General features: G+C 39.6%; 1 protein-coding gene across 2 annotated transcripts in view; it reads right to left on the bottom strand.

Annotated features, from left to right (window-relative positions):
* PTPRG (protein tyrosine phosphatase receptor type G) overlaps nucleotides 1-27,829 on the bottom strand; it is a 759,142-nt gene that overhangs the window by 68,719 nt on the left and 662,594 nt on the right. Inside the window, exons 12-14 of one of the 2 annotated variants that reach the window (XM_070936839.1) lie at nucleotides 26,051-26,813; nucleotides 12,671-12,803; nucleotides 2,090-2,176 (exon numbers count right to left, since the gene is read on the bottom strand). In XM_070936839.1, the coding sequence (XP_070792940.1) occupies nucleotides 2,090-2,176; nucleotides 12,671-12,803; nucleotides 26,051-26,813 (983 nt within the window). The remainder of the gene's footprint in view (nucleotides 1-2,089; nucleotides 2,177-12,670; nucleotides 12,804-26,050; nucleotides 26,814-27,829) is intronic. The other variant, XM_070936840.1, reaches the window with a different exon arrangement.

Here is a 27,829-nt window from a genome sequence, read left to right as displayed (position 1 = left end):
CGGTCCTTGATGGCCAAAAAGTTGGAGGCCGCTGTTCTAAAGTACTACGAGTATTATCAAGCCCGATATTTTCGATCCTTGTGCTTGATTTTTATTTCACAAATTAAGAACCTTAGATTTGTTTTTGTTAAATAGTTATGTTATTTTCAGCCTACTTCTCTAGGTCATTTTGCATGTCTTTTATAGTATTGGCTATTTATTTTTTTTTACAATTTTGTAACAACCAAGTCTTAATAAAAGTCTCATTTAATGGAAGATTGTTAGTGCTGACTCTGACCCAGTGCAATCCTTATGACGATACTTCAATCCATTTTGATAAGGAATTATTAATGGGATTCATGGTTCATCATGGATCCAATGAATTCATTGCATAGACATTCCATCCAGCCTTGCTCATTGTGCTAACAAGGATGTCATGGAGTTAAAAATCAAATAACAGTAACTTTAAAGCAATAATTCTAGGCCTCCGTTGTCTTGTAATAAACGTTGACTTCACTACTGCTAGGGATATTAAAAAATGAGTAAGCTCAATTCAGATATGAATCAATGCAATGAAATCTTTGGCATAAAAAAAGATGTGAAAATGCATATAAAATGCATACTTTAATAGCCACAAAATGCACATAAAAATACTTAACCATAAAATGCATTTAAATTTGGAAGAGAATTAATAAACAATGTAACCGCAAGAGGAGCAAAATATAATCGTTCTACTCTTAGTTGCAAATTTTTAACAAAATCCGCTTAGCATTCATGATAAATCTTCTAAAATGTGAGGGCTATATTTAAAGAAATACCATTTAATTGAAAATACATAGGGCTATACTGTGAGAAGCATTTTAAAAAGTACTTTATAAAACATGTCAGCACCAAGGAAGATTCTTCAAATTGCTAAAACTCTAACTTGGCTCAAGCTCCTGCTTCAAAAGTTATCTCTGCTTATCTCTGTAAGCATGAGTGTGTATCACAGCATTGTGTTGCTGACAATCACTGCAGCAGCATTGTTTTGTGTAAATATAGACATTCTGGGTTGCCTTTGAAGTTGGGGGTCTAGCAAGGGACACAACTGCCTTAACATTTCAAAGAAAAGGTTTCTTATCACTAATATCACTAATTCAAATTCTCTACTCTACCACCCAACTCTACCAGTAGTTTTTGGCTTACAACCATTTGTTTAGTGACCATTTGAAATCACAACAGCAATGAAAAAAATAACTTATGACCGTTTTTCACACTTCGAGCATTCCCATGGTCATGGGATCAAAATTTGGACACTTAGCAATCGACTCATATTTATGACGGTTGCGGCATCCCAGGGTCATGTGATCATCTTTTGTGACTTCTGACAAGCAAAGCCAATGGGAAAACCAGATTCCCTTTACAACCGTGTTACTAATTTAACAATTGCTGTGATTCACTTAACAACTAGAGGAGCCTTGGTAGTACAGGAGTACAGGTAGTACAGGAGTACAGCTAGTACAGGAGTACAGGTATTACAGGAGCCTTGGTAGTACAGTGGTCTAAAGCACCCTGTTATTAACACCAGCTGTCTGCAATTAAAGTAAGATCGAATCTCGCCAGGCTCAAGGTTGACTCAGCCTTCCATCCTTTCTAAGGTAGGTGAAATGAGGACCCAGTTTGTGGGGGCAATAAGCTGACTTTGTATAAATATACAAAAGGATGAAGGCTATTGCTTAGCACATTGTAAGCGGCCCTGAGTCTCCGGAGAAGGGCGGCATATAAATCAAATTAAAAAAAACAAAACTATCTTGCAACTGTGGCCAGAAAGGTCATAAAATGGGGCAACACTCACTTAACAACTATCTTGCTTAGCAATAGAAATTTTGGGCTCAATTGTGGTTGTAAGTCAAGGATTACCTGTCTATGTGAAGCAATTTTGCTTCTGATATAATTGTTTTATATCCACCATAGTTACTGCTAGTCTAAACTTGCTCATTGGTTGAAATCAACATTCTTTAGTCAAAACATTACAATAAGGTGTTTTTTTACAAACACGTCAATTTTACAGAAAAAAAAAAGCCAATGGAAGTTTAGTAAAATCCACCCATTTTATCTTAACTTCCCTCACCTGTTCCCCTTCTTTCCTCTGTCTTGAGAAGAAGACACTTCATGGAAATATCGGGGTGAGCCCTTGGACTTTATTTTGTTACACCTTCTAAACAAAGAGAGACAAAAAAGTATATAAAGCTTATAAACAGAATTCCTATGATTTACCCTCGAGATTAATGCAGAAATGTTATCTAACTGAATTGACCCAAATTGCTATGCTATTTTTCTCTAAACAACCTTCTCTGCTAGTCCGTCCCCCCCGCCCCAGGGCTAATTATATTTAGAATAACAGAGTTGGAAGGGACCTTGAAGGTCTTCTAGTCCACTCCCCTGATTAGTCAGGAAACCCTATATCATTTCAGACAAATGGTTATCCGATCTCTTCTTAAAAACTTCCAGTGTTGGAGCATTCACAATCTGGAGGCAAGTTGTTCCACTGATTAATTGTTTTAACTGTCAGTAAATTTCTCCTTAGTTTTAGATTGCTTCTCTCCTTGATTAGTTTCCACCCATTGTTTCTTGTTCTACCCTCAGGTGCTTTGGAGAATAGCTTGACTCCCTCTTCTTTGTGGCAGCCCCTGAGATATTGGAACACTGCTATCATGTCAACCTTGGTCCCTCTTTTCATTAAACTGGACATAGCCAATTCCAGCAACTATTCTTTATATGTTTTATATTTCACAAGATATGATTTAGATGTATTTTAGTAATAATAATAATGAAAATATTATACACAGGGGCGGGTTCCAAATCCCATTGCTACCGGTTCGCTCAGGAGTGCGTGCGTGCTCTCTCTTGCGCGTTTCTTCGCATCCGGGTGGGTGGGCGGATCCTGCCGCCACCGCTACCGGTTCACCCGATCCGGTGTTAACTGGTAGCAACCCACGACTGATCATGCAGCCTTTTACTTGGCTGTCCAGTTTTTATCCATTGATCTGAAACCAGAGGTTCTCATGAATGAAAAACTGGGGAGCTATCCTTTGTTAGAATGTGAGATCGGCTGTATCTCAAAAGACAGAAAAGAGATGAATACAATAGAAGGGGTCAGGGTGTCTGATTTCATAGTTGGGGGGGGGATACATGGGACAGTTCATCAGAATACAAAAAAGCTTCTTTAGTTGCCACAAAATAATTTTTTAAAGAAAATTATTAACTTTAAATTGGAAAATGCCTAGAGCGTGACAGGAAGGGACATTAAGAAGCAGTGGCACAACTGGATTAGCCCAAAGTACAGAGTTTAAATAGTAGAATATATAAAGCTGTCTGGAGTCAATATCAGTGGGCGGCATTAAAAACATTAATAAACAAACAAGCAAACAAGACAGTGTGATTCTCTCCTCTGAAGAAATCCGTAAATCCAGAATATAATATTACTCTGTGATACAACTACTGAAAGTCAGCTATCTCTTTGTGTGCTCAGAAACTACAGGTCAAGGCCTAATGGTATTTTCAGAATATTAGTCCATATGCTTTTGGATAATTTCATTTCAGATTATTTTCTTTGCAGCACCTATAAATTCTGGTAATCTATAGAAAGTCAGCTTTGGAAGCCATATTAACACCGGAAGCTTCCATGCTGCCACCTTCTTGCGCTTGGGAAAGTAGGAAGGGGGATTTAGTAGAGAGATTGTAGTTAGACATAATAGCATTCTTCCCTTCAGTCAAGGTCATGGTGTTCCTGCACCTGGAGGAGGAGTGGTTGCAGTGGTGGCTCAAGTTGGGACGGATGGTGATTGGGACATGTGATGGACTGATGGGTGCAGGGGCTGGATTTGGGGTTTTGATTTACTGAGGGAAAACCCGGAACTCTCAGATTTGGGTTTTCCCAGATGTGCCAGTATACCTATTCTAATAAATGGAAGATTTGAGATGATGCCTGTCTAGGAGTTTTTCACTGGAGTTGGGTTGTTCTGGAACGCTGACATAGAATACATCTTCACAACGCATATAGCATGGAACTGGAATACCTTTGGGAAACTGTAGATGAGTTGCACAGTATGGGTTGATTGGTTTGGTTTCTTTTTAATCTAGAAAGTTTGATGAACAGGGTCTCGCCCAGGGGTGGGTTCAACTTACCTTTACTACCAGTTTGCAACGGGATCGCGCACGCTTGCTTCTGTGCAGAAGCTTCTGCGCATGCGCAGATCGCCTATGATGACATCCGGGGCAGTGGGCGGAGCCTCCCGCCGATTTTACTACCGGTTCTTGTGGACCGGTCCGAAGCGGGGGCAACCCACCACTGGTCTCGCCTATTTTAAAAATGCTATTTTTTAAGTAATTGGATAAGCCTTAAGAAATGAAATGTTCCCATGTTCTTCTACAAAACTGACACTTCATGGCGTTGGCTGCTGTAGTCCCAACTCTGAAGAATATCATCAGCAAATAAAAACAAATTTTTCATACACACTTCTGAAAAATTACTCTTACACTGGTTCAGGGGTCCCCAAACTTGGCAGCTTTAAGACTTGTGGACGTCAACTCCCAGAATTCTCCAGACAGCTATGCTGTCTGGAGAATTCTGGGAATTGACATCCACAAGTCTTAAAGCTGCCAAGTTTGAAGACCTCTGCCTGGTTGTTTATGTTCAGACTGTTTCTCCCATTTTCCTTACAGCATGTTACGGTACTTGCACGTTATTTTGTGATATCGATATTGTAATGAAAATGGCTTATAGGTAGCGCACTCTATCCTGGTACTGTTCTCTTTTGAAGCAACCATTTAGTAATGGGGAGGGAGGGGATAAAATTTAAATTGAGGCTGAGTTGCTCTGCGCAAAATAATGTGAAGTAGCATGTCAGGGCTAATTTAGCCACATGAGTCAGTTACTATAACAACTAAACAATGCCAGCATAGTATGTATGGCATTCCTATTCTTGAATCTCTTCCCTAACAAAAATGGCTTTAATTATTACAACATGTTTAAAAGGCTTTCAAGAGAACGTTTCTTTAAGTCTGAAAACAGCCTTGTGCAGTTGGTAGGCTACTGGTGAAAAATCATTGATTTCCTCAACGTAAGTAATCTGAAAGAGTATTCCTCGACTTATGACTGGTTGCTTACATGCTGTAAAAAGGGTATTTGTGACCCAGATATTAAGTTCTCATGGTTGTCCCCACCCCTCATGGTCAGTGCTTGGATGCTTTGCAACCAGCTTATATTTACGGATGGTTGCAGTGTCCCAGAGTTACTTCTCTTTCCAGCAAAAACTATCCATCGTGGGCAAAACCCACCCATTGCAGGCACATTTAATGACCTCAATGTTCACTTAATGACCACAGTGTTTGCTTTATTTCTACTGTGTTCGCTTAACAACTGCAGTAGGAAAGGTTGTAAAATCAGGCGTAGTCACAGAATGAACTGCTTAACAACTGACCTGACTTACGACTGTAGTTCTTAAATCAAGGACTACTTGTAGTACAAGTGGAAAGGAGGCTGAAAATAACCCAGCTACCAGATGTTACCAGGTAGGCTAAATTGCTAGAATCTCTCTAAAGCAGCCTGCCTTGTACTTTGTGAAGTGTGTTCTAACAACACAGAGGGAAGTCTACTATATTTCTTAAAAGCCACTACTAACATCTAATAACTCCTACTGACTTGCTCGGTTCTTTCTTTAAAGTAATAGCTATACCGAAGCTAAGCAGACTCCCCTGTGAACCTAAACATACCAAGGTGTAAAATATATAATGGAATAGTACAATTTCAGATATCAGGCTAGATGGGCTAGAATAATTAAAAGATGATTTGCGGTCACCAGGCAGGGGTGCAAATCAGAAACCTTTGTAGCTGGAAATGTGAATTAATTTCCTTCCTCGCTGGAAGTCAGGAGTGGCTGTAATTTATTTTCCATTTAAGAGTTGCTGTTGTCTGAAAACTAAAATGTTAATTGCCTCTTCCTATTTTTATTCTTCTGCCCCCCCCAACTGAGTCAAACTCTGTTTAGAAAGAGCACTGCTAAAAAAATGTAACTAAAGCAAGGAAACAATGTTGACTTCGTGTCTAAAAATAAGTTTGTAATGACAGTCTTGCACATGTACAGAGAGACACCATCCTAAACAATAATGTATTTTATTTGAATTAGGCCTAGCATAATGTGCAGTGGTGGGATTCAAAATTTTTTACTACCGGTTTTGTGGGCGTGGCTTGGTGGGCGTGGCAGGGGAAGGATACTGTAAAATCTCCATCCCCCCCCCACTCCAGGGGAAGGTTACTGCAAAATCCCCATTTCCTCCCGATCAGCTGGGACTCGGGAGACAGAGAATAGATGGGGGCGGGACCAGTCAAAATTTTTACTACCGGTTCTCCGAACTACTCAAAATTTCCGCTACCGGTTCTCCAGAACTGGTCAGAACTGCTGAAACCCACCTCTGATAATGTGTGAACTTACTTTTTCTGATTTGTGGCCCACAGTTTACTATTGAGCATAATCATTAGTGCAACCAGTTAGACATTGTCTTATGACCCGTCACTTAAAAGCCATTTGAAGTTATAACAGACCTCCCCAAGGGATAGATGTGACCCAGATTTGAAGGTCCAATGACTGCTCCCCCATAGTCACGTGACAGCACTTGGCAACTGTGCTGCATTGACATCCATTAGCAGCATCCTATGGTCATGTGACTCAAGTTTTATGATGGCTTTACCAAATACTGGCATTTATTTCCAGTTTTTGGCATAACTGCACCCATAATGAACCATGGGCTTGCTCAACGCCATGGAGTTTGCTACCTAGAGATGAGTCTAAGCTTATCCTCTCTATAACCAGCTCCTAATAATCTTCAGGTCAGGTACTGCAACAGAATCTTGAAAGTGTCACTAGGTTGGCTTGGGGTAAAGATACACAATGTTTTGCATATTGATGATACCTGACTCCATGCTTTCTGGTGACCTCATCCAACAGCTTCACCAAATGTGTGAGCCTGTAATTTTTTTTTCTCTTTGATGTTTTAAAGACACACAGAAATACCAATCTGAGACATAAGATCTTTGTATCTTGTTTCAAATGACAATCAAAAGACATCTTCCCAGTTATACCTCTCCAGAATACAATGATCAACATGTGACGTGATAGTATGCAAATGCTATTAATGGGAAACTTTCAGCTTCTAGGATCACAATTTAAGATATCTACATGATTATGGATTACTGGCCTAAGTTGGTTTGTATTTATTTTATTTTTATTTATTTTATTGGTTCGATTTATATGCCGCCCTTCTCCGGAGACTCAGGGCGGTTTACAATGCTTTTAAGCAATAGCCTTCATACTTTTGTATATACCTGCTTAGTAGGGCTTTCGGGCCCCCCCAAACGGTGTTCTTTTTATACAAAGTCAGCTTATTGCCCTTACAATCCAGGTCCTCATTTTACCTACCTCGGAAGGATGGAAGGCTGAGTCAACCTTGAGCCTGGTGAGATTTGAACTTGCAGTAATTGCAGGCAGCTGGCAGCTAAGTGTTACTTAACAGCACTTTAGTCTGCTGCGCCACCAAGGCTCCTCGAGTATCTCGAGAGTCACCTGAACAGCAAGACGGGCGGCAAACAAACTTGATCAAATAAAATAAAATAAAATCTCACACCTCAAATAAGGATTACATATAAAGAGTTGTAGATGGCACAGTAGGAATGTTGCTATAATGACACTGTCAGTTACCCAGCCAGCCAGTTCTTATAGTCACTGAATGAAAACCAATTCTGGTGATAGGCTGCATCAACAGAAGTATAGTTTACAAATTTTAGAAGCAATTTTGTGGTGCATTGATCATGCTGCCTCTCCAATCTTGTATCCAATTTGGAGTACCACATTCCAAATTGGATACAAAATTGCAGTGATCATTAGAGAAGAGTAGAGTTCTTTATAGAACTATAGAGTAGTTCAATAAAGAAAAATGAAAAGAGGTGGGCATGTTTAGCCTTCTGAAGAGAAGATGGCTGTGCGATAGGATAATAATGTTCAAATATCTAAAAGGATGTCACACAAAGGACAAGACTTCTGCTATCCCAGAGTGCAGAACTGCAATTTTCTAACTAATATTCCAAATAATAACCATGAAGAACTGAAATGAAATAAAAGACTCAGATCACTTGTCTCTAAAATGATCAGGCATTCCAAGAGGAAAATAAGATATCAGTTGGTACAACAATATCAACTTTCAATTTAAAAGCAAGGAAAAATGCCCTTTAATATTAATCACTACAATCATCCTCCTCTTTTAATGCTCCCATAACCTCTTGCGGGGTGGAATCTGGGCAACTGAATGGAGCTCAGTGTTTATTTATTTTATTTATTTATTTATCAAAATTTTTTGGCCAGTTTACTGGCCGGATGCCCTTCCTGTCGCCAATGTGGAGTTATATTCAGTAGATATATTCTCAATGTGCCCAGAGAGAGAAATATCTGCCTCTACTAGGATCGAACTCACAGCCTCCTGATTGTGAGGCGAGAGCTCCACCTATAGGCCACCGCACCTCCCTTAATCACTACAATGGTGTGTAATTATAACCCAATGAGAGTCGTATTTTGTGAGGGAACGAGGTAGATTATGTTTGCTGGAACTTTCTAATAGTTAAATTTCAGAAGCTTCCAGCAAAGCAAAGGAAAGAAGGGAAAAGGAGAACATAATTTCCTACAGGAAAGTAAATATGTATGCAAATATGTATCACTTGAAATAACTGTTATTACTGTGTGTATGAGGAACAAGAGCAAAATAGCAAACAAAACTTCTGCAGGAAAGCATAGGATCATATCCAAGTGGACAAAACTCTTAGAAATTAAAAGCACCATGTTTCAAATAACAAAGACAGGCAATTACATTTTCAGCTTCTCTAACACGTATCATAGGAGCACTGTAGCTTGTGTGGTTAGGATGCTGGGATGGAGGTTAGTAAGTCTGCATTCAAGACCTGAGTGATGTCATGGGGCGGGTTGAGGTGCTGCCCTTCATCCCCTGCTGGGGACATGAAAGGAGCTCCCAACTGAGCATGCCCGGGCAGCGGTAATGTTACTGACTAATCTTTTCAACCTGGAAGCTTCTCGGGTGCTTCTGACGTGAGTGCAAAAAACTTGTATTGTGGCAACTCACATTATAACTCAAAGAGCTGTGATGAAGCCAGGTTGATACCACCCAGTAACTCATTCAGACAGCAAATGGAGCATGAGTGGTTATGTGGGGAATATAGAAGCTTGCCTCTACCGACAGGTAGTCCTTGATTTACAACCGTTCATTTAGCAACATTTGAAGTTACAACAGTACCGAAAAAAGTGACTTACAACTGCACTGATGATCACTGCGGCATCCCCAGGGTCAAATGATCACAATTCAAGTGCTTGACCCCCTGGTATGTCTTTATGACACTGCAGCATTTTGGGGTCACATGATTGCCATCTGCAGCCTTGCCAGCTGGATTCCGACAAGCAACGTCAATGGGGGACATCATATTCGCATAGTGACAATGTGTTCCACTGAACAACTGCAGTGCTTTTCTTAACAACCGTGGCAAAAAGGGTCATAAAATCAGGCACGGCTCACTTAAGAACCCCTTTGTTTAGCAGTGGAAATTCTGGTCCCAATTGCGCTCGTAAGTCGAGGACTAACCTGCATTATCTTGCTTCCTTTTTGTTCAACTAGTTAGATTGAAGATAGCATAGAGCACAAATAGTCAAAAGAAAAAGAAACAAAGAAGAGCAGGAGAACCCCAGTTGTGGGAGAAGCATTTCAGGCCATCTTGCTTCACTTCATAATTTTTATGAGCACTAGATAGATCTTTAAAATTAATTGCTGTTTTTCATTTTACTGGTCATCAATCCACAGTTTTGGTTATACAATGTTTTCAGGTAAGTTGGGAATCATCAGTAATACTGGAGACACAACATTTTAAACCCCAAGAAGTATAGATTTTATTGGTGCCTGGATTGGACATTTATTTATTAATCATTTGCTATTAATTTGATGAGTATATAGCTTTTATTTCCCGTTTAAAAAAATTAGTGGTTTAAATGAATTTAGAATCCACCCAGATAACTGGCTATTGGACAGATGATGACAAAGATTTTAACAATAATAATAATATACATATGCATGCACATATATATTTATCTCCCAGTTATATCCACAGCAAGAACTGTTCTTGTTTACAATTATGATGGGGTTAGGGTTCCTCTTGATGGCGGTGCTTCCTTTTGAGAGGCAAAATGTTCACCTCAACTCACCTTCATCACTTTACATGTTGCCTTTTATGTCACATTTTTGCCTCTGACTTCCTAACTCAAGTCTATAATAATACAAGTAAATAAACATTTATTCATTTAAAAGATCTGGGTGGCAACTCTGAGCAGCTCACAAGAAGAATAAAACCACAGAACCATAAACAAATAAAAACCACTCCGTCATTTAAAACAGATGCTTACTACTGATCTTTCTCAAGGATGAAAAGGAAACCAAAGAAAAATCAGGCTCATTATGTAAATCACAACCCGATGTGATCAAAAATATGAACGTCAATGTGATCTTTCTTAGAATGGATTCTTATGCACTTACCATTTAACTCTGAGTGCCTTGAGATGACTGCCATTTATCCTCTGGGCTAACAAACATACCAAATATCAATGACTATTCAGGCATGATATGAAAGAATGAGTGAGAGTTACAAGAAGGAAGCGCTGCAGGGTTTAACTCATAGACTCATCTTCACCCCTTTTCTGAAGACATTGTGAGATCAAGATTCCTTTGCTTCTATTTTGAGACTAAAGCTAACTTCAGTAGATATTAGTCAGGATATAATATTGGATGAATGTTTAGATATCGTGGCAAACTGCAGTTAAAGGAAATGTCTGCACCAGAGGAGAGGGGAAGATACAAAATAAGGCCCAGAGAAGCATGTTCTTGTACTTCTGAGTACAACTCAGCATTTGGATGCAAACATTGTTAAGTTATGTTTTATCCTGCCTTTGTTATTTTTAAAAATAACTCAAGGCAGTGAACATACCTAATGCTCCTTACTCCTCCTCCTCTTTTCCCCACAAGAATAGCCCTGTGGAGTGAGTTAGGCTGAGAGAGAGTGGCCCCAAAGCACATTTCGGAGTATAAAATGCACTCCTAAAAGAGGTTGGAAATTTGGGTGCGTCTTATACTCCAAATGTAGCCCCGCCCACCCACTGGCCCCCACCCTTCGGCCTCCGCGCATCCTCTTCCTGGCTGCAGAGATTGCCACAGCGCACGCTCACAACCAGCGAACTAATGTGCTGAAGCTGACCAGGCTAAGGACGCTAGCCAGATGAATACCTGGTAGGCAGAAGCAGAATTTCCCCCCCCCTATTTCCCTCCCCCAAAACTAAGGTGCATCTTATACTCCGAAAAATACAGTAGTTGGCTTTGATGCCCAAGATGGGACTAGAACTCATCATCTTGTGATTTCTAGCCTGGTGCCTTAACTGCTAAATTTGATCATAGGGACTATGTCAGATATGTGTGAGAAATGATACACTCAAACCAGAAAGGAAGCAGAAACTTTAATCCTAATCAACATTTTCCTTAACATTCACCTATATTGTTTATTTCTTGTTTTGTCCTAAATACCTTCTCCTACCTTTTCCAGTCTTAAAATCATCACGTTTAGTTTTAGTTAACCTAGTAGAAATCCACGGTAGCTGAGTAGGAGGTGTGTATGTGGGTGTGATGATGCATTTGTGTTTTATAGCCATGAGGGATTGAGCTGCTATTTCTGTTCATAGAAATTCAGTAAGGGGGTGATAGTCGTGTTATTAGATTTATTCTATATATTTTAAAATGCTTGTTTTTTCCCCCTGATGGTTACCAATGTTATAATACAGTCAATATTTCTTGCATCGTTTGGTGATACAGTCATAGATCAATTGCAAATAACTAAAAAGCTATCTCACCTGGGATTTATTCTGGAGTAAACCACTCATGAATGTTGTTGCAGATCACTGGTTCTCAACCTTTTCATCACCATGGACCCCTTTAAATAGCTTTTGTGGCCACAGATAGTGGCCACGGACCACCAAAACTTAACTCAAAATTTAAATCATAACATTTCTTCAAGCCTTCACGAACCCTGTGATGACATCATGGCCTCCCAGGGGTCCACAGAACACACGTTAAGAGCGACTGTTGTAGATAATGATAATTTCATCTTATGAAATGAAAGCCAACATAGTTCACGGTGATCCCAGATATCCTGGATCACTCCATTACATGCAGCATTAAAATGAAATTTTCTCCATCTTTATGTTCTCCCATACTGTTAAGCCCCAGCTCCTGTAATCCACCAATTGTTGCTCAGTAATGATGGAAGCTGAAGACTAACAGATCCAAGAAGCAGGATTTGGAATTACTGGTCCATGGTCTCAGGTAATGGAGGACTTCCTCAGAATTTCTTGATATTGGAGTCCTCTACATACAAAGGATATTGAAATGATGCCTTTCTCATGCATCATTTTCATGACATAAAATTGTTGAGCTGTAAATAAATAGCTGTTTGTCAAAGGGGTTTTTTTTCCCCTCATGACAAAATAGGAAATAGCCCGGAGAGAATAAAGTGACAAAAACATTGACCATCGTATAATTGAGATTATTTAGAAAGGCTCACCTCCAGTAAACTAGCACAGCAATAAGAAGGATTAGGCACACAAATGTCAAGGCTGAGACCACAATGAGAGGAATGATCCATTCCATTTTGCCACGAGTGGGTCTGTTGGTCATGCTGGAAATATTCTTGTCTGCTGTACAATAAAGCAAACAGCAACAACAAAATAGGTCATTATGAACAAACTGTGATAAGTAAACAACACTAACTTATTGCCGTTCTATTCCTAACCCAGAAGTGAAGCTGAACTGGCTATGCAGTGCAGCCCGGCAAAGCCGGAATCCATTCAGTGAGGAATTCCCACAGATTTATGGCCTGTACATTTCCTTCTGGGTGAGGATACATCCTTAAACCAACATAGGCAAAAGAGGATAGATGACTTTTAAAGCATATACTTTGTCTTACAGATCAGAGACTGCAAAATGTTCAGATGAATGTTCTGTAAAATGTGGAATTTATGGTGAACACAAACTTTCAAGGCAAGCTTGCCTTGGAAAAAAGGCAGAAGCATTTGTGAGGTGTCACCTGTTTGGCTTCTTAAAACTCCTCCACAATGAGCGGAGGTTTTTGAAGGCCTGCTCCAAAGGGGCTTCTTCAAAATTTTGCAAGTGGGAAGCATCTGATTCACTGGTGCTAATATTTCACCGACAGAAAGGCACTGCTTGGCAATGACTCATTCCCACAGTTCTTGGCATGGATAAAAATGTAACACTGTTTTGCATAAACTGTCCTTCAGTGCAATTGGAATGTCTTAAATTTGTTAGCAGAAGCACTGAAGCCATCATTTTGTACTTAAGCAAACAAACAAACATACAAGTAGTCCTTGACTCACAACTACAATTCGGACTGGAATTTCTGTTGTAAGTCAAAGCAATTGTAAAGCAAGTCAACATGTGAACGGATCTAATTTTACAACCATTTTTACTACAGTTGGGTGACCTTGGGTTAGTCCTTCTCTTTCAGCTCTAGACAGAAGGCAAGGAGAAGCCACATCTGGAAAGATTGTCAAGAAACCTGCAAGAACTAGGAGAAAAGTCTATAGTATTTATCAATGGGCTTTCTCTTCCAGCCTCATCAGATTTGTGGTTTTGCAGCCACAAATGTACTGCATAATATCTTGGTGTTTTCAGCCAATAAGGCATAAGGATAAGAAACTTTATATATTATATATACCGATCTATGCATATATAAGACCAGTTTACCTTCCACTTAAATCTTAATAAATATGCATCACACTGAATGTTAATATGGCATTCAGTGATTTGGAATTTTTATCTTATGAAATTGATATCACAGGGAACATGGGGAGGACATAAATGTATTTACAAGATACAGCATAATAATTTCAGCAGGGGCACCTGATGCAAAAATGCAGCTTCCTACCCACATTTGCCAGCAAATTGATCAAGTGACCTGGTATTTAAACCAACCAACCTCAGTTCCTCTTTTCATTCCACTAGACGGTTCAAAAGAAGGACATAATAAAGAAACAGTAAGCGAGGAAAGTATGAAGAGCAATTAAAAGAACAGCAATTTCCACAGCAATCCCTTTTGCAAATCATCTACATCTCTTCATTAGTAATGCAGTGAAGTAAATTTTAAGACTAATTTCGCATTTTGAGATGCAGAACCCTGCCCCCCCCAAACAAATTTCATTTTACCTGGAGAATCAGTAAGGCACAAGAGCACATTTTTATGTTAGAAGTAACTTCTATAATGTAACACATATACTAAAATGTGCCCCTTTGTACCCATGGGAATCCATACGATATAAAATCACAAGCCATGGGCTCAGTTGGACTTTACCTTAAACCAAGATGCCCACCTCACTCTCTTAAATGTCCACAGCTTTACCTACATATAAAACTTTATTGAAACTTTAGTTAATTCTATTGTGAATTCCTATCCTGTGACTGCTTGTGTTTTTTTTTATTTTGTTTTTAAACGCAGCAAATCTTAGCAGAGAAATATAGTTGGTCATTTATGAAAAGAAGGAAAAAATACAGACCGTGCAGAAACAGAAAACAATACTTTCATCTGCTTATAATATAATCATGCTTTTATAATAATAAAAACCATGTAATTGCTACTCAGAAGCAGACAATAATTAAAACTAATACAGGTAGTCCTTGATTTACAACAATGCATTTAGACTCCGCTCAAAGTTAGAACGGCACTGAAAAAAGTGACTTGTGGTAGTTTTTCACACTTATAACCATTGCCGCATCCCTGTGTTTACTTGATCAAAAGTCAGGCACTTGACAACTGACCCATATTTATGACAGTTGCAGGTGTGACCTTCTGACAAGCAATGGGAAGCCAGATGCACTTTGTAGTCCTGTTACCAGCTTAACAACTGCAATGGTTCACTTAATAACGATGGCAAGGAAGATCATAAAATGGGACAAAACTCACTTAATAAATGTCTCACTTAGCAATGTAAATTTTGGGCTCCATTGCGGTCGTAAATTGAAGACTACCTGTACGATATTACAATCAGTGAAAAGAAAACCTAGGTAGAATAAGCAATTACTAAAAAAAAACAACAAAAAACCCCCCAAAAACTCTGAAAGTAAATAAATTAAAAATTAAAGTAATAAAATTAAAAATTACAAAGCTTTCTGAAGTCAGATGATTTTGAGTGGATGATTTGGTAAGAAACATCAGGGAGCTTTGCAAGACAGGTTTCAGGTGGAAAAAGAATGTGGTTATGAGTAAATACACAGCAGAGTCTTCATGGCCACAATCTTCAATACAATGACCCAGTGGTGGGTTGCTACCGGTTCACCCCGAATCGAGCAAACCGGTAGTGACGGGATTTGAAACCCACTACTGCAATGACCACAGTAACTTTGGTAAGCAAGACTGTGGTTTTAGTGTCTCCTGGCCAATGGAAGGAAGTGTACCTATTAGGCCCTGTTATCCAAAGATCATAAGTTAGGCGGGAAGAAAAAACAGCGCTAGGAGATTATCAATTGTCAGCAAGACAAAAAGAGCATAGGATATAAGTAACTTTATCATCCTCCTTATTATCATCATCCAGGCTGAAATTAAATGCAATGTTAAGTATTTCTTATTAGGTTCTTATTAGAAGGTCCCTAATGTTGAATAGTGGATTCAGACAAAGGACACAGGACACGTCCGGCAAAGTTCAACAGGTTTATTCAGCTCCAGTAACAGCAATAACAATGCAAGTCACGGCAGCTCTTTTTAAACGGGAGCTGTCCGTGACTTCAGGCTGAATATTCCCACTCTAACTACAGGCTCCTGACTGGTTCTTGCGCCCGTCTATTCAATATCTAACACCTAAAATAAAAAGGAACGATTACTCTGATAAAATTAAAATCAAAGTAAATATTGAACATAGTCATATAAGCAATGAATTTGGAAGAGAGGATGGTTTGCATAAATAGTTCAGATTAAAACAGTTGTGCTAGTAAAGAGTTTACTTTATGACACCAGCCTGGAAACCTGATTTTTGTACTAATTACGTTGTCTGCAATACAATTTCAAACAGAATCCACATATTTCCTGCTATAAACATGCCCTAAGTTTAAAAAGACGGCCAATAAAGCAATTCAAAATATGCAGGAGAATAGGATTTGATGAGAGGATGACTAGAATATGGAAGGAGATATGAAGGAGATATTAGCCATTAGCAGACAATAACTAATAATGGAGGATGTGATGTCTTAAAAAGCCCTGCAGATTAAAGGATTAAGTAATGTTTTATGAGTTGAATAATGGTAGCAAACCATTGTGAAGGGTCTTCCAAATATCATTACTGTGATCTTTATCTTTATTCTTATAATTCAAGTTAGCTCACAATTTGTTCACTTTTTAATTACATTAGTCATTCCCAAAGGTCTGTTTATCATCTGTAGCCCAGACTGGTGTTTGTAATATACTCTGTTTATCTGCACAAACTAAAGACAACATCTGTTCCAAAGCAAGACAACTAGAAACCTTAATTACTGATAATTTTCTTAAATGTCCCAACAGGTAAAAATATGAATTACACCTTAAGGAAGAGTAGACCAGAAATAGATGCTATAATATACTCCAAATGTTTTGCTGTACATTCTCTTATTATTATCTGCAATGTCTGAGATCAAGTTGACTTGATTCTAAAACACCTAGAAGATATCAGATTTGAGTGAGTTTATATTCCTTAGTCACAGAAATTTATTTATTAAATCTCTATACCGCCCATTCCACCTGAGCGACTCTGGGTGGTTTACGTCATCATTTTGATTAAGGCTATAAGTAATTAAGGCACTTAGGTTTTAAAAAGTATGATTTTATGAATGTTTGATAAATCATTTATGATTTTGGAATGATAAAAATGTAGCAACATTGCTATTCAAGCTTAAAATCTGAAATGTTCCAAATGTCTTAATGTGATAAATACATCCATCCATCCATTCATTTCTCTCAATAGAATGAAATATATGTTTTAAATATGGATGAGTAGAAGAGTGTTGGAAATTCGTGATCCACTCAATATTTTTCTACCTTCTGCTAAATAGCTGATTTTAAATGATTAAGAATGAAAAAAGTCTCTACATTTAAAAAATAGCCTTAGATTAGAATATTGCATATGATGGAAACAAAATACTAAGTTTAGGGGACTCTCATTTTAAAGACATTTATTTGTTTGTTTGTTTGTATGTATGTATGCATGTCACCTAAATCCCTGGATTTACTTTAGGTGGCAACCAAGACCTATATTAATAGTTAGTAGCTAAAAACTACCTATTTATTTACGCAAAATATTTGTGTTCTGATCTTTTTCATAAATTCCAAGTAGTTAATATCAGTAAATAATTTAAAACAATAAATGAAAAACCCTTCATTAAACCTGCTGTAAAACAATTAAAATACCTTCATGCCAAAAATTTCAATCCACAAATGTTTGCTGAAAAACCCAGTTTTTTGTTGCACCAAGAAAAACAAAAACTGATGGACATTTAGAAGTCAGCGGGACAAGGACCACTCTTTAAGACACACTGTTCCAGGAGGAAGAGGCTAGTTCTGAAAAAGCCTGGTTGCTCTACCTGCCAATTTAATAGAGTCTGTAAATCCATGAAATTCTCAAATCACAGATCTGCTTTCAGGGGGAATGACTCTCTACTAAGAATCTGTATAAAGGACTCCAAATGGTTCCTTGACAATAGCAACTCCATGTTGCTGGCATTCAATTTTAACTAGCTTTGTTCCATCTGTCCCTTTATTGCCTTGAGACATCAAGTAAGGACCTCTGTTGCATTTGTTGCCTGACCTGGATTGGAGATATATAACTGATTATCTTTAATATTGATGACACCTCACTTGAAACCCATTTCATGACTTGCTCCAGTAGACTCATATTAATGTTAAAAATTGGGGAAAGAGTTAAACTCTATGGCATCATATATGGCAGTGGTCAAGAGTCTGAAAACTCATTTTCTAATAAAATGGAACCACTCAGTCAAGGAATGGAACCACTACAATGGGCCATCACCCACATTTCACAGATGATTCAGTGGGATACTAGGGGCAGTGATATCAAAGGCCACTGATAGCTGTAAGAGGACCAGAAAAGCTGCATCTCCTCTGTTCAATGCTGAATAAAAAGGAATAAACTAATCTCCATCTCAGGTAGTCCAACCACTTTTTCTATTATCTTTCCTTAAAAAATAGAAGATGGAATAATGTAATAGTGTATAATGTCAAATCAAGATATGGTTTCTTTAGATGAGAGAAATGTCACTACCTCCCTGTTTTCAGAGGGTGTTAACAGATGTTTTCATTGTTCTTTAAAGTGATAGCCAACCAATCTGAGTCCTTCTACTGCCATTTCCATGTGTCTTATCCTTCAAAACATTAGGAAAGTGTGTCACCAATTTTCAGCATCAGCAGCAAAAGCAGAAGCACTGCTACATTTAAATGCATGAGTGATGTTATTTTGCAAATACAGCGAAGCATACATGTGTGGATATGGAGACCCTGGCCTATAGGTCTCAGTTGTGAGAGCTTCATCTTTGAGAAGAGTAGAGAACAGTCGCCCAAGTTGCTTGCTGCATTCCAGATGGAGCACCCCCAAATATTCCAATTGTAATTTAGAAAAGCTGGGCACCCTTTTTTTGAACTATTGTCATCTGGCAGATGGTACAGGACAATAAAAACAAGGACAAATAGGCTGAAAAACAGCTTCTATCCCAGAGCAGCAACTATGTTGAATTCTACTGTATAAGGTAAAGGTTCCCCTCACACATATGTGCTAGTCATTCCTGACCCTAGGGGGCGGTGCTCATCTCCATTCCAAAGCCAAAGAGCCAGCACTGTCCGAAGATGTCTCCGTGGTCATGCGGACGGCATGACTAAACGCTAAAGGCTCATGGAATGCTGTTACCTTCCCACCAAAGGTGATCCCTATTTTTCTACTTGCATTTTTTACGTGCTTTCGAACTGCTAGGTTGGCAGAAGCTGGGACAAGTAACGGGAGCTCACCCTGTTACGCAGCACTAGGGATTCGAGCTGCTGAACTGCCGATCTTTCGATCGACAAACTCAGGATTTTAGCCACTGAGCCACCTCATCCCTTTCTACTGTATAGTGTAATATTAATGCAGTATCAGGGGTTTTCTATTCAATTATGTAGAATGTGAAGGATGTGTGGTTTTTTTTTAATATAGTTTTCTCATGCATGATGTACACTGAAGACGGCATTTAATTTCATTGTACGACGTGCAATGACAATAAAGTAAACTTAAACTAATTCTTTCTAGGTATATATTTCTATCCCAATCTGGCTATACATACACACACCATAAACATAAAGAAAGGCAGAGAGAAGACATTTACATTGGTGGGCATGGGTGTGTCAAGACTGACTCCCAGTTTCATCTACATTCTGCTTTGCTCACAGCCTGGCTGTCAGACTTCGATGCTATCTCAAAATAAATGAATTTCCAAACTGCCAATCTTTAAGGAAATCTTTTCTTTAATTGAGCACAGCCACCGGATCATGACTCGATGCGGACAAGACTGACCTTTTGCCCCCCAATCCCTCCCTTTCTGATCCCCAAATATCTGCTTCTCATTGGCTATCTTCCAAGTCATTCTTCAGACTTCTTGTCCCGTCATTTCCCAGGAATGTCTCCCCCCTTCATTTCCACGACAACCGGACATCAAAGGGATTTAGCAGGCAGAAGTTCAGAGCTTATCTCTCTCTCTCTCTCTGCTCTCTATGCCAGCGAAACGCTGACACTGGCCATGAAAGGGAGGGGGGTGAAATGGAATACAAGGGTTGGGGCAGTGGTGAGTTGCCCCCGGTTTGGTCTGGTTCTTGCAAATTGGTAGTAAAACCGGGGGAAGTTCCGCCCACCCACCAGGATGTCGTCATAGATGATCTGAAGATCCCATTGCGAACCAGTAGTAAAGGTAAGTAGAACCCACCCCTGGGTTGGGGGAATGGCATCCAAGCATCCCTCAGTTCCCGTGAGACCTGGCTTCCATTTCAAGGACACACCGAGCAGGTGTCCCAGTGTGGCTGGCAGGTTCCCATAACAAAATGAGCAGAAGTGATCAGTGGACGTAATAGACTGTGAGCGGCCGGTAGGGAAAGGAGGAATTAATTATGCTTGCTTTTGCGCGGGAAACCCAGAGCTGGTTTCGCTTCTTCTGGGCCAATGTGGTTTATTCAGTAAAGTTTACACGCTTGGTAAAAAAAAATGTCCCAGGAGTTTCTTTTTCTGGATTCTCCAACTGGACGGTTGACAGGGTGACAATTGTTTTGTTTTCTTTTGTTTTGAAATCTGAAGTATTTTAGCAAGCATGGAGATATTATAACGAAGTGTATTAAAACATTTCTGGAGAAGTTGCTCCCAACATGGGTCCATCACTGACAAACCTCTAAAAAAGCGGACTGTTGTATATTGTGTTTGTTTTTAAATGTATAGAATATATAGAAAAGATTGAATGTTTCTACTTCTCTGCATCCCAACAACTTTGCAAAGTAATAAAAGCCTAGCCCTTTTAATTTTCAATTTTTAAATAAAGGCAATTCAGAAGCAAAAACATCCTGTATGTTTGTTTGTTTTTTGTAAACTTGCCCATTTTTTAAAGGGTGAGGAAACTAGAGTTTTGCTGAGGAATGCAAACACTTTTTGATGGCATATGTCACTGCTACATTAATTCAGTTTGCCTTTTGCTGGCTTGGAATTCATCCCAGGAAAAGAATGGAGGAGAATGAATATACGTTTGTGTGTATGTGCAGACACACAAACACAAACACATACACATACACACAGGGAGATAGAGTTTATGTCTCAAGAGCATTCTACCTAGCATAACCAGAAATAGAATAACAGAATTGGAAGGGACCTTCGAGGTCTTCTAGTCCAACCCTCTGCTTACCCAACAACACTGGCAACAGTTTGTCAGCCAAGTGAAATTAGTAAACTTTTTGATGTCAATTAGATCTCTAAGAAAACTGGATTCAATAGTTTTCCCCAACTTGGATAACTATCCAAGAACCTTAAAGATCCCCTAGCATTATAAACAAAGATCAAAAGGAGATTAGCTAATCATGCTAACCTAACCCTCACAGAGTCAAACATGAATTTATTCCCCATCCATATGGCCCTTAGGAGAGCACTTGTTCAATGCAGGAAACCATCATGAAAATATTTCCTTGAATAAAAACTTCCCTCAATCATACCTGGTTACCCCAAAACCAGGCTTAATTCAATGGGAATAAAGACAGACAAAAGGCATTAAATGAGAGATTGTTAGGATCCAAAATACGGCCAAGTAGATCCAATTTTTCCCCAGAGAATCCTCTTCAAAGATGATATTCTGTCTCCTAATTAATAAACAGTGAAATAGAAACGGATCAAAATCCGGTGGCTTCCATCACAGCAGAAACCATTCAATTTAATCCGAGATATTTTAAAGTTAATACTACTCTACTATCGTGTTTCCCGGAAAATAAGACCCTGTCTTATATTTTTTTGAACCCTGAAATAAGCGCTTGGCCTTATTGCCATGCGCTCAAAAGCCCGATTGGGCTTATTATCAGGGGATGTCTTATTTTGAGGGAAACAGGGTACCGTAGTATTATACTGCAGTATTCCATACAATTCTGCAATATGAAAGGAAGCAATAAAATAAGCTATTGCTTATTGAGTATGGCTCTCGTTTCCCTGTACACCTTAGTATGTTTTTCCTGTTTCGACTGGCATCCCGTTTTCCCCCTTTCTAGTGTCATATTATGTGTACACAGTCTGCCAGCAAAATCTGGTCTGATTCTTTTGTTTACCTACATGCAAACTGGCATCTACAAGCTGCACTGCAAAAATATTCAAGAATGACAAGAAATGATAACTTAATAAATCTTGCCACATATGGAGGAAGAGGGGGACCCCCTTCATGCACAGATGCTTAATTATCCTAATGAGGTTATCTCCAAAGTTTTTTGCACAAACTCCAGCTTATTTTAAATACTGTACTGCGGTATTTTAAATACCATGCTGACATCTGAGTAGACTAGACCCTAGACCAGGGGTGTCAAACTCAAGGTCTGGGGGCCAGACCCGCCCTGCGGGGTGCTTAGATCTGGCACGAGGGGCCACTCTGGAAACAGTAAAGGACCAGCCTGTGATGCCTCTGCCAGCGAAAACAGAGCTCGGGAGGGATGCAGGTGGTCCTCCCGAGCTTCGTTTTCGTTGGCAGAGAGTTGCAGGAGGCCGTCACAGCCGAAAACAGAGCTGGGGAGCCCATTTTCTCTGGCAGAGTGCTCGGGCCGCCACAGGCACCCCCGACATGAGTGACAGCAAGCTGGCCACGCCCAGCCTGGCCACCCCCACCCCAGCCCCCTTAAGGTCAAACACAACCCTGATGCGGCCCTCAATGAAATCGAGTTTGACACCCCTGCCTTAGACATTCAATGTGAAAGCCCATTGCTACCTGATGGATATACTGAAATCCATTGCTTTCTAGGTAATTGATAGTGGTGGAAAATATAACTTTTGTCACCGCAGATCCTAAAATTTAAAGATTTAGCAGTCTTCAAAAAAACCCCCTGAAGAACATGTTTAGTACAGTGTTTAAGGCACCAGGGTAGAAGTCAGGAGACTATGAATTCTAGTCCCATTTTAGGCATGAAAGCCAATTGGGTGGATTTGGGCCAATTACCAGGAGACTATAAATACTAGTCTCGCCTTAGGCATGAAAGATGGTTGGGTGACTTTGGGCCAGCTACTCTCTCTTCAGCCCAACTCATCTCACAACGTTGTTGTGGGAAAAGAGAAGGAAAGAACATGATGTTGTTGGCCACCTTGAATTACTTATTACTTAAAATAATAAAGATGGGATATAAATAAATAAAACAAAAATAAGGGTGAAAAGACAGTGATAGTTTTTCATAAGGACACCCAGACTGCAAAGGGCTCTATGTCAGGCACTGTTTAAAATACACTGTATTAACTCAATAGAAAGATGAGGTTTTCAGCAGGTACCTGTGCCAATTTGGACACTACATTTTTCTACGTGCTTCCCCCACTCCCATCTTCCTTCTTTTTGCAGGCTATCATCTTAAACTCAGGATGGTAACTATGCCAATGTCTTTGGGAGCAGTGACTACAGTGTGCCTTACATGTAATTATTATTTAGCACTAGGGCACTACTCAAAATGTATGAATCTCATTCTCAACCATTCAAAAACAGGACCGCCCAAACTCTTCTAATCATATTGACTCCTTCATGAAACTTCAGATACGAATGAAGGCGAATTTCAGATAGTTCATTACTCCACCAAACATTTATTATATGAAAATAAGTTAACACATACTATTTTAACTAATAATAATAATAACAACAACAACGTAATTGACTCCTTGGGATAGTCCTACTGACTCTGGAGGGTCACCATTGATCGCTTTGGAGAAACCTGATCTAAAATGTCATCAAATAGCTTGTATTTTTCCAGCTATAAGCAGAAACTCTAACAAGAAGGGAGAGGAGGGAGGGGTAGCAATTTTTGTTAGTTGCGAAGTTGTGTCCGTCCCATCGTGACCCCATGGACAACATTCCTCCAGGCCTTCCTGTCCTCTACCATCCTCTGGAGTCCATTTAAGCTCACGCCTACTGCTTCAGTGACTCCATCCAGCCGCCTCGTTCTCTGTCGTCCCCTTCTTCTTTTGCCCACAATCGTTCCCAGGAGCAGCAATTACTTCATTACAAAACAATCTGCTCTGCCCTCTGCAGGTTCATTAGCGGTGATGCAAATTTTGTTTACATTCGTTACAACTTGCATGCAGAGCGACAAAGAATGGGTTGTAATTTGAGTGCACATATACTTCTTTCATATATTCTGGCTTGCTGCCATTTCATCCATAAATCCTCAAGTATGCCTTTAGTTAATTATTACTAGGAATACAGCATGCTCTGCTCTACAGAATCAAAACTATACAAACTCTTTCCTGGAATCATGTATTTACTAACCATATCCACCTTTGGCTTTTAATAATTAGCCAAGCATTCCCGTCAGATTGATCAAATTATTTGATCTTATTTGGAGTTAAAGGGATGTGTGTGTCTTTGAGCAAGATTCAGAAGAAGGGGCTTGGATGCCAGAGTCCACGTGTCATTTTCATACCCAACGTTTTCAGAAGAAAATTTGGTCTCCTTGATTTGCCCTTCTTCAAAGCCATGAACATCCTTCAAAAATCTATTTTGAAAAGCAAAATTTCTTATAATTCATCACCCAAGAAGAATAGCTCAAGTGTTGGATCTCTCTCCAATACAGTTCCTTGTTTAGATGAATGTTAAAAATTCATTAATTCTGCAAGATCCAATCTGGGTCGGTTACAGGGACCAGAGGTTTAGTCTTCCGAGCTTTTGGACTTGGGCTGGAGCCCTCTCTCAGGGAATTTCTCTCTACTGGAATGTGTACTTATTTATTCATGAATGTGCCTCCCTCTTCCAATGTCCAATAATCTTCCTGTCTATTTGGAAGTCTTGTCTCTTTTAATTATAAGTTTTTCATTTATTCTAATCTAGCTATACTTCAACATCCCCTTTAATGCACCCTCACAATTTACCAGTCTACTTGTCCATCTAATTGTAGGGGGTGGGGTGGGGTGGGGGGAAATGGCAGAACCTTGGGAAGGAGTCAAAAGAGGTATCAGCCTAGAGCCGTAATGGCAAACCTATGGCATGCGTGCCACAGCTGGCACACGGAGCCATATCTGTGGGCATGCAAGCATTGCCCTAGCTCAGCTCCAGCGCGCGCCGGCCAGCTGATTTTCGGGCCTTGCAGTCTCACTGGAAGTCGGGAAACGGGCTGTTTTCGGACTCCGGAGGGCCTCCGGAGGGATGGGGAAGGCCATTTTTGCCCTCCCCAGGCTCCAAGAAAGCCTCTGGAGCCTGAGGAGGGCAAAAAACGGGCCTACCGGGGCCACCCCCATCGCATGCCAAAAGTGGGGAACGCGGTGGAGTTATGCGCGTATGCGCGGGGGGGTCACACATGCATGCACAGGGGGATGCTGGGGGGCATTGAATTATGGGTGTGGGCACACATGCGTGCGACCCCCCTGCGCTCTCCCCATTTTTGGCACGTAACGGCAAAAAGGTTAGCCATCACTGGCCTAGAGTCTCTATGTAGCCGCAAACAGACCACGTTCAACCTGTCTTGAATTCCGTTGACGGTTATCTAATGCCAAGATAACACTAACCATTAGTTGAGCTGTGCATAGGCCTGATTAGTCATAAATCAGTTTAATCAGAACTTCACGATTCTATTATTCAAAGGATGGTCTTTTCTTCTTTAGTAGCATCCAATTTTTTGGGACAACTGTACTATTGTTCAATTTTTAAATATTATTATTGTTTTTTAATGGCAATATGTTACCCATTGTTATTCTAAAAGATTAAGACTATTATTTAGTAGTAAGAAAAATTACTAAAACAAAGGCTGTTTTGTGAAAAGAATTTTTGAATCCTAGAGAAATAACATCATATTCATGACACAATACATTCAAGTGCAAACCTGAAATGAGAAAAGGTTTAAGCTACATACAATACATAACTAACTAGGAGAAACTGAAGAGGCATACCAAGCTTCAGAGTTTTTTGACAAGCAAATAAGTATGTGCAACCTTTATTATTTTTACTCTTTATCTTGATCAGTGGATATATGAAATAAAAATGAACTTTGGAATACAGTATGGAAATTAGCTTCTATTACAAAATATAAACAGGGCATCTATATTTCTAATTAGTGTAATTAGAATATGAGCCCCCCGAATTGATAACAGTTGAAAAGCATTGGTGTTAATTTTGTTAATTGTGTTTTAATGATTTGAAAACAATCCAACCCACTTCCACCAAAACAACTCACCTGGATAAATGGTAATAAATCTGTTATCTTTTGGTAAAGATGTTGATGCTGTTTCTGGTCTTCTTGGAATCTCACCAGTATATTGTTCATTAATGAATAGTGTCGGCACTTGGGTGGAACTGACTGTATTGAACTCAGTGTCTATTCCTGTAACTCCTCCTCTTTCAGGAGTCCTACCTGTTGGTACAATATTTTGGCTTTGCTCATGATCAGATATAGTTTCATTTCCTCCCTCCTCCATAGTTCTGTTGGGAGAAAGAGTGGTGTTTGTAGCTTCACTATTATCCTGTGTTTCAGCAGCTTCGGTCACGCCACTTTTCTCTTTTTTCTCGGAATCCTTTTCTCTCTCTTCTTCATGCTCTCTTTCGCCATCCTCGCTTTCACTTTTTTCATCTTTCTCTCCATCCTCAGCTCCTTCATTGTCTTTTGGGAGAGCAGAATCGCTGTCTGGTGCTGGAGAAGACAATGCCTCGGTGGTAGCCACCACTGGCCTGGCCGACTGTTTATTAGTCGAGGCAGAGGTCGGGAGCCGGGTTGGCCACACCGTACTAGGGAAAGAAGAAATACCACTGCTACTAAATCCTAGACCGGCCAGTAGGGTGCTAGTGACCACGGAAGCCACTGTAGCCTGGCTCCCGCTAGAGGAAGGCCCCATCCCCGTTGCCATGGAGACAAAAGAAAAGGGGAGGCCTGAGGAAGTCCAAGTAGAAGACCCAGAACTGATGGGAGCCATGTCGGCTGAAGGTGCTGGAGAAGCTGTCGGCTTGAAGAAATCACGAGGGGGAACAAGAGAAGAAAACACAGCAGAAAGAGCATCAGTAGAGGTACCTGACATGCTACCTCGGCTCTTTTTTCCTTTTGTTCTCTTTTTCTTTCCAACCACTCCATTCTGCCCATTATTCTGTTTAAATAAGACAAGTATATTTTAACAGTTATAGTTAAAGCTAGCTGGCAGCAAGACAAAATTTACAAGACAAACAACAACACAAGAAGACATAAAACTGCTTATTATGTTTGAAAGAGGCCCTTCTGCTGTCCAATTACAGATACAATTACTTTAATCTAGAAGATTAAGAACACCATCCAAAGCATATTTACTACAATTGAAGAGCCGCTACATTCACTGGTTGACCTCTAAGGAAATGAAGCCAGAATTGCAGTCTAAATAAGTCAAAAGAATGTATTTAAGGGAGTCTGTCATTTTAGATTGAGTGTACATGGCTATCTTTTGCCATATCTGAACAACTTTTAAATTACACAATGTTGCATTATCTTCTATTATAGGATGGTTTTCCATTTGTGTTCCCTTTTGTAAAATACGTTTATAAAGTATGTGTGGGAGGGATCGATTGTGTTTTTCTCTTTTTCCCCGAGCAAGTATTTTTAGGATACGGTAATTGAATAAATGCCTCCTTAAAAGGTATGCAGTTTGTAATATTAAATTTAAGAATTTTCTTCACGTTTCCTTGGATCTTCACTGATGTCACTGAAATATTTTGGTGTATATCTTGGTGTTTTCATAGCTCCCAATTAAAGACGAGTCAAATTACTGTATTTTTCGGAGTATAAGATGCACCGGGTATAAGACGCACCTACCTTTTTTGGTGAGGAAAAGAAGAAAAAGAAATCTCCCTCTGCCTCTGAGCATTTTGCCTCGTTGCAGCAAACAGCAAGCTTTACTTTCATTTTCATTTTCATCAAAGCTTGATTAGTACAAGGAAAAAAAAAAATCTGCTCCAGCAATTTACCTCTGCACTAAGCTGCAGAGTCCTGCGCAAA

This window comes from Pituophis catenifer, unplaced genomic scaffold (genome assembly GCF_029215685.1).
Source record: "Pituophis catenifer annectens isolate HBS135680 unplaced genomic scaffold, rPitCat1.0.hap2 SCAF_2, whole genome shotgun sequence".
In the NCBI taxonomy this organism is placed as follows: Eukaryota; Metazoa; Chordata; class Lepidosauria; order Squamata; family Colubridae; genus Pituophis; species Pituophis catenifer.
Note: the sequence above shows the minus strand (reverse complement) of the source record. Positions and strands in the feature narration are given on the sequence as shown.